Genomic DNA, 12171 nt, shown 5'->3' with positions numbered 1-12171 from the left:
TGTGTCAGAGAACCTTGGCTGCACTAAATCCCGAGTAACTCCTACGATCTGAGCAACTAAGAATCTAAGCCTCCCTTGTTATTTGTAAATGCAGTAGGCCAAATAAACTCCTATTTTATCCCTTGGGATAATTGCCTGGGGATGCAATTTCCAGAGCATTGCATGTTAGCTGTGCTTGCTTTGGGACCACACTGAATATAATGATTGTTTCATTGAGAACAGTTTGATCGCTGTTGAATGCCTCTAAAAAGTCTTCCTTTTTTAACATATCTTCCAACTTTATATGACTCTGGTCCTTATGTCCCGGACCCATGTAGTGACTCAGGGAAATCATTACAGATAAGCACAGGAGGTGCGAATCTCTTCAGGGAGCTCTGAGAAGGCATGCAAATGCAAGAAGCTTTCAATCGATGTCACACATGCAAATTTTGACCCTTCCTCTCACTGATATTCCAGGGAAAGCAAGTGCCAATGAAAACCTCTCCCACTTTTCCATTTTCAATACATGACTTGTTTTGGGCTTTTTTGAGGTTAATCCTTCATTTGTGATACCTTATTTTTCAAGTTGCGAGACGTGTATTGATCAGTCCTCCCTTGGATCAGAAAGGCAAAGTAAACTGTAAAGGTCTTTGGCAGTTAAAACAATTCAGTTATGTGGTTTCTTCCTCTGCAGAAGGATTCTGCTAGAGACTCTGTTCGTCACATCCAGGGGCCAAGTTGTAGGAAAACTATGAAAATAAGCGCCATGGGCTATTCAGCTTGCTTTAAACAAACTAATACAGACCTAGAAATGATGATGTAGTCATGATGTACTGTTTCCTGCAGGAGAAGGTAACTAACGTTTGGACCCCATTAGTGATGAGTTGAAAGGCACCAAACAGCTGGTTTGTCCAAAGAATGCAGCTTGAAATTCCTTGGGTAATGGTCCAAAAGGCAGATTACTACATGCCTCTTGATGAAGAGGAGTAGCGCTGATGCAGCACTTGCTTATTTTCAGAGGGGTGTGTTTGTCTTGGGATAGGACCTGTGAGCATCCGCAAACATCCACTGCAGAGCCAGGATCAAGGAGGTAGTTTATTCTCAAACCTTATTCTCAGCAGATTTGCTTTTTCCATTCCCAATATGAAGCAGTACAACCATGAGATACTGTAGAGGAGATGCCACGGTTCATTCTCTTCCCAAATCCTTCAATCCATCTTTCCCATCTCTTTCCTCTCGCTCTCTTTTGTTCATCTCATGCCAACTCTGGTCTCACCACACTAGTCTGTTCTGGCCATACAGACCCTTATCCAGTGCCCAAGGAATTCTCTTGCCTCAGTTCGATGAGCTTTGGATGGCATCCATCACTAAGAGCTGATTCATTCCTCCATGAGTAAAGTGATATAGTCAAAGATGATTCACAAGTTGTGCTATGCTGTGCCTTCCAGCATACGTCTCTGTTTTTCCAGGTTCTCAGGCATGTTTAAGTGGTTGATCAGTGCAGTAAAATGGTAAAACAAACCATGTAAATTTGTGTCCATTTGATCTATTTTTTTAAAAAATAAAATTCATAAGGATGCTGACAGCATAGAATTTCAGCAGCTTGCTTTGTTACCTTCCCACCAAAAACAAATGTGTGAAAAACATTGCTTTCACACATAGTCAGTTCTGATTTGAAGGAAGTGTTTTCAAGATTGGGTGCTGTCTTAAGAAAAAGTCTCCTCTGTTGAGATAAATGTCTTGTGGTACATATCCTGATACATATACTAGAAGAGAGAAATTACTTCTCTGAGCAACAGATTTCCAAGTGAACTGCTGCTTACACGCTACCTGCCAAAGCCCCAAACAGCTGAATAATTTGTTAGGAATGATATAGATGTGAATTAGTGTAACAGGACTAGGCAAGAGGAGATGGAGTTCAGAGAGCTCTTATCAAGATGGATGTGACTCTCTTGGAGTTGAACATGGGAAGGATGGATTCTTCTGCTACCAAGCGAGATCAGAGGCTCCCAGTCTGCAAACACTTTGCTGGCCTTAGCACAGCCCTGTTTCAAAATACCCAGATTTATATTTGCCTTTCGTATTGCATCTGTACAGGAGTCTGCAGCTACCACGGTGATTCAGGGGCTGTTATAACCTTTCTGCAGTTGGCTGTTTTCTTCCTACACGTAACAGCTTCCTTCAACCCCATGGAGCGCTCTCGCCGAGCGCTGCCTTCTGGAATCACTGCTGCTGGTAAAGACAGCTGTGGAGCGCATTATGCATGGAGTTAGGGTACAGGCTTTACTCTGTGCCATGGGGCAAAACCAAGGAAACAGAGCCATTTGTTAGCTAAAGCAGTGAGATGCATCTTGGCTCACAGCTTGATGCGAGCCCATCAAAGTCAGTGCAAAGCATCTCCTTTATTTCTTCAGGTCTCTGCCCAGGGCTGTTGTTTCCCCTCCTGCTGAGGGTTCAGACCAGCGAATAAGATGATGACGTGATCCTTGGCATATTTCCTGATCTTGGTTTTTTTGGCTGTGGTGTGCTGGTAGCTGGAAAGAAGACCCTAAAATGGGAGAGGCAATGAGCAAGTATTGCTTACGACTTGTTGACTTGGCACCTGCATCGTTAGAAACAGCTCAGCCCGCAGGTAGCCCTTAGAATATTTGGCAAGAGTGCTGTGATCGCTTGGAGAGCCAGGAAAAGCTAGCAATGGAACATGGCAAGGCTTTTTATATAAATAAAGCTTGTGACAGGCACATAATAACTGTCAGTTCCTCTTACATTCCTGTCAACAAGTGCTCGGACAAGGAGAAGGAAGAGCTGGGGTGTGGGATGCTCCTGAAGTGCCCTACTTCTGTTTTCTACAAATTACATGGGGATTAAGCCCAACAGAATTGAGGAGATCAAAACAAGGTCTATCAAGTTGTGTTAAAAGCCAGTGTATTTTCAATTTCTAAAGAATTTTTCATGTTGTCATTAATATGCAGCCGTGTCCCAAGGAGAAGTTTAACTGCTATTATTAGTGCCTAAACAAAGCAATGTTTACAAGATGAGCCTATTTTGAGACTGGAAAAATGAGATGCCAAGAAGTATTAAAAAAAAAAGATGCTGTACTTAATATGCTTTCTGTTCCAAGAGTCACAGTGAAGTGGTGGTGTTGCTAGCAAACCCAGCTCCTCCTCTTGTTCTTTCTCACACCCCTGTTTATTTCAAATTAGCCCTGAGAAGGAAAAACAAGTAAAAGGAAAAAAAAGAAAAAGGATGTGGTCACAAGAGGTGGAGGGGAGGACTATCTTGGCAACAGTGTTTACCTCCAGAACAAGAAGCTTGTGTCTGAGGGAGGAAGGTTTCCTTGCCAGAAACACCAGTCATGGGGAGATGTGTTGCCTTAGCTGCTTCAGGGTGAGGGTGGGAACGGCGTGGGCTTCAGGGGCTAGCAGCTGAAGGATAGCAAAGGCCCTTATAACTGTAGGCACGTATGGAGCCTTAGCTCGTCCTCCTTGGGAGGAATTCTGTGAAACCTGTTTCAGGAGTTGAAGCTGAAGAATTTTGGGAGCAAATCTTAGCACAGTAAAAGAAAACCAGAAAAAAACGCAACTTCTGAACGTCCCAAATTGCTCACCTACTCACATGGAATCTTGAGGTTTTATAGGTAGAACAAGCTTGTAAGCTCCCAAGTGACCTAGCAACATTTGTTTCATTGCAAGTCAACAATACTTTTCATGGTTATCACCTTCTTTATTTGTATTATTCCTCAAGAAAAAGAAGAACCAAAGAAAAGGGAATACCTCCCAAAAAGCATACATCCCAGAGGGTGTGAGGTGATGGGAATTTTGGATCTGGACTGATAGGAAGGAAAACTCAGTTTTAATTTCAAAGAAAACTCAGAAAATTTCATCAAATAAAGATTGCAAATAAGCACCAAGCTAGCAAGGAAAAATGTGCTGAAATTTTTAAGACCTAAAGGGAGGAGGATGATGGGCTGAGCAGTGACAGCCTAAACCTGATTATGGTTGTGGGTCAGCCTTGCTGGGAACCTGGGAAAGAGCAGAGACCTAATGAGAGGACTTCAGTAATGTGCGTAGAAGTGAGAAAAATCAGTCAGGAAAACACAGAGATGAAAAGTGACCGAGAGCCATAAGCAGAGCAGTGTCTGCAGGTGAAGGGAGGTGTCCTGTGAGTAGCTGCAGGACATTTCTTCCCTAGGTCAGGGGAGCAAGAGGGAAAAATCATTTACTGCAGGATAGGACCACGGTGTAAGGATGTATGGTAGGGGCAAGAGGAGCTCTCTGCTTTTAGTTGCATCTTCTTACTGGTATAGCAGAATAAATTTATTCCTATTTGTTTCCTCGATACATTAGCTGGTAAGAGTTTAGAGTCTGTGCTTACCATCCTTAATTCAGTGTCTGCTGTGAAAAATAAGGTATAGTATTTGATGCCCAAATTACTTTGTGATCTGTGGAGGGGGTGATGCAGAGCCTCTCCTAATGACTTCTTACAAGAGGAGACGCTGTAGCAAGAGACTTACTATGCTGGGCTCTGTCTGTTTTCACAGGGCTCTAAACCCGTTTTACCTTCATTTATGAGAACGGTGATACAGAGCTTCCCTTTATAATCCTTAATATGTCCACCACAACAGTGTCCAGGATGTGTGACAATGTATTTTACTGTGCTACTTGCTGCACATCTTCCAGGAACTGGACTATATTTTGCATCAGACATTTAGCCACATGATTCATTTTCAATCCAGTGGAATAAGATAGCCTTAAAAAAATACTTATAATGGGCTTAATATATTGCAACATGAGAAATCTGGGTCTCGCAGACAGGGAAACGATAATTGGTAAAATCAAGTTCAGCTCTATTTTAAGCCCTTTTTTACTACTTTTCAAATACATTTTGCACTGAGTAAGTAAACATCTAAACAAAGCCTCATTTCATCTCTCTATAGGAATGGTCAGACGAAGTGTTCAGCTTGGCAACAAATTTATTGGCACAGAACATGTCAAGGGATGCGTTTCTGGAAAAAGCGTAAGTGGCCATCGTGTTTAATGCTGTGGGGTGTTGCTCTTTCTTCTCTGCGTCATTTTCCTCTTTTCTTGTAAGTCACATTGTCATCTATTGTTTCTGCTTTGATGAGTTGTCACTTTTGTAAACACAGGCTGTCCTTTCTCATGGCTTTTAAAAGGCTGTTAGATAAACGTCATTTAAACCAAAATCTTGGTCTTGCAAGCTAGTAAGTCATAGCAAAAAACCCAGAATTAAATGTCATCTTCCACTTGTACACCAAAATAGTAGCTTCCATTTAAAATGAAAGAATATTATGGACTGACTTGCTTCTGGTTTATTTTCTTTTTTTTTTTTCCTGTTGTTGGTCAAAAAAATGAGTAATGCCAGAAATCCATTTCCATCAGTCTAATCTTGGTGGTTTTCACATGGTTCGGGGGAAGCTACGAATTCATTCGTTTTGATTGCTGTGTACAGATCCTGAGTTGCTTTCAGTGAAGTAGAAAAGCTGTTCAGGAGAACATTTGGGGTGTAAACAAACACCTCTAGAAGGAAAGAGTACTAAACCTGAGACTAGAGAGTCTCAACTGGATGATAAGTGCATGTGCAGAGAGAGATTTGCAGAAGTGTTAGCATTAAGAGGAACACGGCAAAGCCTACAAGATAGTGATGGTTATAAAGCAGGGTACTTGCTGGCCTCTTTGGGGTGCCAAAAGGGAAGACATGCCCTGCCCAGCCTATGAGTTGGCTGGTTAAATTCGGCTTTGTGTCTCCCCAAGCACCTTTTAATTTCTGCTGACTGACAGAGGCTCAGTCTAGCTAAATACCAACACCAGGCTTTGGTTCCTAAAACTCACCTCCATCCAAGAAGCCATATTTAGTCAGAAGGTTCCCAACTTAACTTTAATCCTATGTACATATCCATAAGTGCTCGTTCTGAGGAGGGTGTGTCCATGTGTGTTTCCTTCGCATTGTGATCGTTGTGGTGCAGCTGAACAGACACTTTGAAGGTTGGACATGGCAGGAATCCCAGCTTTGTGTCCTATGATGCTGTACTGGGACAGCAATGGTACATTAGGCAAACAAAATCCTGAATGGGGGGAAAGGTCTATTCCCTGTTGGCTCTGTCTGTTAACAGTAGAGAAAGCATCGTGCTAACCTGAGCAGCCCTGGGTGTGAGAGCAGAGATGACTTCCTTCTGCTTCATAGGTTGTGGATGAGTTCCAGAAGGGATTTCATGTTCTTGTTTCCATGCTCCTTACCACCCAAATCCCTGGGTGGCCAGCGGATTTTGCTGACACATCTGTAATGGTGAAAATTAGTCCTAAATTTTCATCTGGGATTCCCAGAAGGAACATCTTATCACACAGTATAGTAGAGCAGTCTGATTTGGAGGCATTTTCTGTGGTTGTTCAAGCAACATTAATTAGATATTAAATAACTGGACACGTCGTGTAGATTCAGTAGCAGGCAAGCACGGCATTACTGTGTCTTTTCTTTTTCCACTAATTAATAAATCACTTAGGAACTGTTGGGTTTCCAGGGTCCTCTGCACAGATGCCAAATCAGAGTCACTTAAGAAATCTTTTATTTGGAGATTAAAAATATTTCCCCATTATAATTACTGCACTAAGCAGAGGGTTGGTTGTGGCCCTATCAGAGCCCTTTTGTTGAAATAGAAAAGCAAATTGTGTTAGAGCAGGATCAGAAAGGTTTTTTTTTTTCCTTTGTGGCATTGCATTCCATCCCTTGCAGTGTTGGAAGTGCAATAACAAACAGCTTGAGCAGCTCTCCTGTGATTTGGTCAGATGAGAAAACTGGGGTTAGCTTGGGAGGAGGGATTGTTAATAAAAACTGCAATCTTGCTTATAAAGGGCTCACCCTTCTTTTGTAACCACGCAGTGTGCTTTAATGTCATGGTGCAAAAATGGATGGTGAGGAGGAGGATGGAGCCAGGCTCTCCTCAGTGATGGCCAGTGATAGGACAAGGGACCCTGGGTTCAAGCTGGAGCAAAGGAAGTTCCATGTGACTCTAAGAAGTAACTTTTTCACAGTGAGAGTGATGGAGCCCTGGGACAGGCTGCCCAGAGAGGGTGTGGAGTCTCCTCTGGAGACATTCAAACCCGCCTGGATGTGTTCCTGTGTGATTTAGCCTTGGTGATCCTGCTCTGCAGTGAGTGTTGGACTAGATGATCCTTCAAGGCCCCTTCCAACTCCTAACATTCTGGGATTCCGTGAAGCACCTTAGCACTGAAATGCTGACCAGTGCAGTAATTAGCAAAGGCTGACTCTACTCTGGAAGCCTGGGGTCAGCGTTACATCCAGGGTTTGCTGTTCTTAGGGTTATCACTGTGCTACTGAAATGAGTCTGTTCAGCTGCTACTGATGGGCACTATCTCCTAGCAAGCTTTTTAACAGGAACAACACGCTTGTTCTTCTTGAATGGATGGAAGGATAATGGCTGCAGGGGGAAAAAATAGTGTCTCATGAGTAACAAAGCATTTGGGAAGGAAAAAAGGTGGCAAGTACTGATGGGAGTTGAGTGTTCTTCAGAAACACATTTTTAGTTTGCCCTAACTGAAGCTCAGAATGCTATTTTTATTTTTTTTCCCCATTTTCTTTTATTTCTAACTTTTTTGGCTTTAGAGGGAAACATTAAATGTGACCAAAATACACTCAAAAGTTTCAAAAAATAGAAGGCAGAGGAAAAGAAACCTTTTTTTTACTAACTGCTGTGATTTATTTTTCTTTCTTTTTAATCTAGCTCGGTGCTGGGAGATTGGGCAGAGAGGATAATGCTTTTGTTTGGTGACACAGTAGTAAAAGAGACTTTCCAGAAGATGAGTATGAAGAGACAAGTATTTGTGAGAATGTTCCTATCCTAGCTAGGGCTGTTAGCACGTACGTTGTTTTTGAAGCGGTTGCTAATGGCGTTTTCTGTTGGGGAGAAAAATAGGTTTATTAGAACCATGCAGTTTCTTTTTCCTTTGGTAGGCCATTGGGCAAAGGGAAAAAGCTGGGGGTTTTTTTACAAAAATATTTCAGAGGAATTTCTTTAAGCGTTGCCACGTTTTTCACCAGATCCTATACTGCAAAACTCATTTATACTTTTGATTGTATTCAAGTGAAAGAGGAGAAGCATTCAAAAAGTTGTGCTCTTTGCTGGCTGCTTCTGGTAGACATTATGCTGGTAACCAGTAGTTCTCACATACTCAGATAGTAGCTGTAGTCCCAACTGCTTCTGATTAAAGCTACTCGATGACTCCTGTTTCAGTTTGCTTTGAGTTAGTGTGTTGAAAGATTTGGACAAAGAAAGATATGTCCTCATCCTGCTGCCTTCATGAGCGTGTGAGAGAAGTCACAGGCCCTGAGATACTGAGATGCTCTAAATACTTGGTTCAAAAGCTGGGTAATTGCCTGCCTGTAGATGGTTTTGGTGTGGTTTTTATATTGCTTTACACTGGAAGTGCCTTGGGCTTCCTCAAGGCTGCTGAATACATGGACACTCTTGCTGCTGTGGAAGCATTTCAGTTGTCAGCGATTTGACGTCCTTTCAGATGAGGAGTGACAATGTTTAGGGTTAAATGGAGAAACCTTCACAGATGTGTGGTGGGAGGGCTGAGGGAGGCAGGTGTGTAATATCCAGGGATGTTGGCGTGCAACATCTTGGGATGGTTTCAGCCCCAGGAAGAGGAGGAGGACAGCCACCATGGCATTGAAGCTGTATGGCCTGTGTGCCACAATTGAGTCTGCTGACAGCCTGGGTGAGAAGGAGCTCAGGGGGATGATAAATATCTACATTAATGGCATTATCAATGTCCTGTTGCAAAACAGAATTTGATGCTACAGATGCATTACTGTTGATGGTAATGATATTTACTGATTAATGGTGTCTCCACAGGTTTTCATACTGGGAAAAAAGAGATGAGTGGAGCTTGCCATGTCATCAGAACAATGGCATTGAGCTCTGAAGTTGGTGGAGAGGTACCTGAAAATTTGACATATTAAAGAAAAATAATAAACCAGGATGCTTTTCTCTCCACAGTTACACAAAACTGAAGCTGCAGGTGACTCCAGAAGGGCGCATCCCTCTGAAGAAGTAAGTTCTGTTCCCCTTCCTTACCACAGCTTCCCCGGCTTCTTAGTGTGAATGTACATTTAAGATGTCGGAGACATGTCGTGGAGATAAACACCTTCAAACTGCCTACTGCTGGGGCAATATGAGGAGAGCAGGGATGGCTTTTTCAAATAACCATCCTCTGTAACAGAGCCTTATGTAGGGTAGAGTTAAACTCCTTGTTAAACTCCTTGTGGGCACCGTTAAACTCACTCCTGTTACCAAGCAGCCAGCCAGATGAAAATACATAGGTAAAGATGCAATAGTCTGGGAAGTAGTACTTAGTCTTTACATCACATGGACCATCAAGGCATGTCAGTAAGCCAGTTCTCCCTGGTTTGTCTTTGTTTTGCAGTATATACCGCTTGTTTTCTGCTGACAGAAAAAGAGTAGAGACTGCGTTAGAAGCTTGTAATCTTCCATCTTCCAGGGTAAGCATCTGAATTTATTCCTGGCCCTTACAAAGTGTTGCTTGTATTTGGTGTTGTTTATTCTCTTGTTGAGTTGAGGACAATTTGTTCAAGGCTGATCATGCTGTGCTGGCTTTGCTTCTGGATAGGTCCTCAGCAGCAGGTCTGTCTTTCCCACACAGAAGTTCCGGATACCCATCTGCAGATCTGAGTACCTTTGATTTGAAATTGTGTAAGGACTAGGAGTACTTGGAAGAAGTGCAGATGGATGAAAAAGCTGGGCAGGGGGTTGACCTGTCCTGGAGAAATATGTGAGAATGTTTTAAGAATCATTGACTTGCACAATTTTCCAGGCATGATTTCAGATGGGTCTTAGGTCAAGGTGTAGCTAGTCATTTTATCTGTTGGCTTCTCATGAATAAAGAAGAAGAAAAAAAAGAAAAAAACCCCTTATCTCAAAGGTGCTCACTTACTTCTCCTTACTACTTACCTCTGAAAGAAACCTGAACATCGCTGGAGGCTTTGAGAGAAGCTACAACCTTTTTCTGCTATTTATTTCAGTGTGGTCAATTTTGTGTACACATTGCTGGATACTTGTTGCTGGGATACCATCTTGAAAATTATTCATATTGTAAAGTAGAGGCTTTCTTTGGTTGGGGCAAAAGGAATACGCTTCATGCAACAAAGAAAAACTTCATTGATCATCCTGGAAAAAATCTTTTAGAAGCTAAGTTCTTAGGAAGCCTGAAACTGGATCTCATAGAGGTAATGGAGTAGAAAAGTATCAGCTGTTTTCCTTTGTGTTCCTGTTGATTTGAACAAGTAAAATGCTTCAACTTCCAGCTTTTCAGCCCTGTTGCACTTGAGAAACAGTGTTCCCATAAAGCCTTGAAGAGCACTGGACTCCCAGCAGTGTGCAAAACATGAATATCCGGGAATCTTCCTCACTTAAAACCACACCAGATTACTTGGAGAATTCATCACGGTCTCTCATGGACATTAGCAGCTTAGGCTTCCATTTGTGCCTTATGAAGATCCCTCCGAGGGTCTTCTCTCCAAGTTTCATAGTGCTGAGGAAGACACAGGGCTTGTTAGCCAGAGTTTCACATGATGATTTGCTTCACCTCTCAGAACCTGTGAATGACCATAAAACAATGAAATGCACAGTCATGGTGAGAGGATGCCAAGGCAGCATTTATTCCTCTCTTCTGGATTCATAGCTTCAAGGTGGGGACTGTCCTTCATATCTCTTATGCAGTGACCTGAGCTTAGGACAGCCTGAGCTGTGCTGCTGGGGGATAGTATCACTGTAGGGACTTGTGACAGTACAGACTTCAGCATCTGCTCTCCCTAGCGAGTTCCCTGTGTGTGTGCTTGCCAGGAGACCCTATGGGACAGCACGTAGGCAGAATATGTAGTGTGAGAGGAGGAAGAGCTCTCATTGCCTGGATAATTGCTTTCATCCTGCTGTAGAACAACAGCACCAGAGAGGCTCCCCAGAAGTGCCAAAAATAAACTCTTTATTTTGCACCTGGGGACCCTAGTAAGGGATGGATTCTCTGCAGTGCAGAGCAATCCAGCCTGATTTGTTTGAGCAGTTGAGCATGACCACAGTGGGATGACCCCCAGACTTTGTCAAGCACATTCTCAAAGCACAGATTTACTTATGTATTTCTCAGTCAGACCTGGCACGTGTAGAGTCTTGCACCACCAAACCCTGTGACATGTGATTTTCAGCAGTATTCATCATCTGGCAGATCTGAAAGAGGAACGTTTATATAAATGTTTAAATGAAGTTTTAAAATTTCCAGTGAGTTCTGGAGTTTGGCATCTGATTCCCCTTCAACTATTGTTTTTTTTAAAATCTTGGCTACTTCTGGGGTAGGGTGGTAGAGCTTTGTGTTGTTGGGTATTTTTGTTTGGTTGGTTTGGTTTTAGTCAAAGGTGCCTTAAATAGAATTTGAAGAGCTTTATTTCAGTAGTGTGTTTGGCTGAAAACTGGTTTCTGCCTTCCAGTTTACAATGTAGACCCAGTGAAACTTCACTGTTAACTTAAAATAAAACAACCAGCTATTGAGTCCTGCCTGTGCAAATAATCTGAATTAGCTGCTATGCTGCTGTGTATGCAATGGACTGGATACAGATGCTATAAAAGCAGGCAGGTTACTGGAGAGTGCTTGGAGTTAGCAGAGAGTCTTGAATGCAGAACAACATTAAACGTATTTAGTGTCATTCTAGTCATCCAGTATTCAGCAAAGCTGGAAAAGAGATATGCTCTCATGTGCTACAGAAAGCTTGTGGTTTGTTCCTTGGTCTCAAAAAAGAGATGAGCACATAAGGTGTGTGGGTGGTTCCACTGAAATGTGGATGGCTCAGACCAGGCTGAGGAAAGGGGCACCGTATTTTAATCCCTTTCAGCAGACAGGCTTTTGGGATCCAAATATAGCTCTCTGAGGTGCCTGGGGTGGCAAATGCTGGGACTGGTGCTTTCTGTAGATCTCCATGTTCTGCAGGACACTGATGATGGTACTGGTAGGAAGTAATTACTAAAAGGTTCTGTACTTTTGGCCTGAAGGTTTGTGTTTGTTCTACTCTCTGTAGGCAGGCATTTGGAGATATGTGTTGGGAAATGGAGGTGTATTTTCTTATTTGGAACTGAGTAGCAAATAAAAG

General features: G+C 42.6%; 1 protein-coding gene across 1 annotated transcript in view; it reads left to right on the top strand.

Moving 5' to 3' along the window:
* The window catches only part of PLCB1 (phospholipase C beta 1), a 397722-nt gene that overhangs the window by 238430 nt on the left and 147121 nt on the right, over window positions 1-12171 (top strand). Inside the window, exons 5-7 of the mRNA XM_084261625.1 lie at window positions 4916-4995; window positions 9017-9070; window positions 9444-9519. Coding sequence (XP_084117751.1) covers window positions 4916-4995; window positions 9017-9070; window positions 9444-9519 — 210 coding nt within the window. The remainder of the gene's footprint in view (window positions 1-4915; window positions 4996-9016; window positions 9071-9443; window positions 9520-12171) is intronic.

This window comes from Gallinula chloropus (assembly GCF_964237585.1).
Source record: "Gallinula chloropus genome assembly, chromosome: 3".
Lineage (NCBI taxonomy): Eukaryota > Metazoa > Chordata > Aves > Gruiformes > Rallidae > Gallinula > Gallinula chloropus.
The sequence above is the reverse complement of the archived record's forward strand: the minus strand, read 5'-3'. Positions and strand labels throughout refer to the sequence as shown.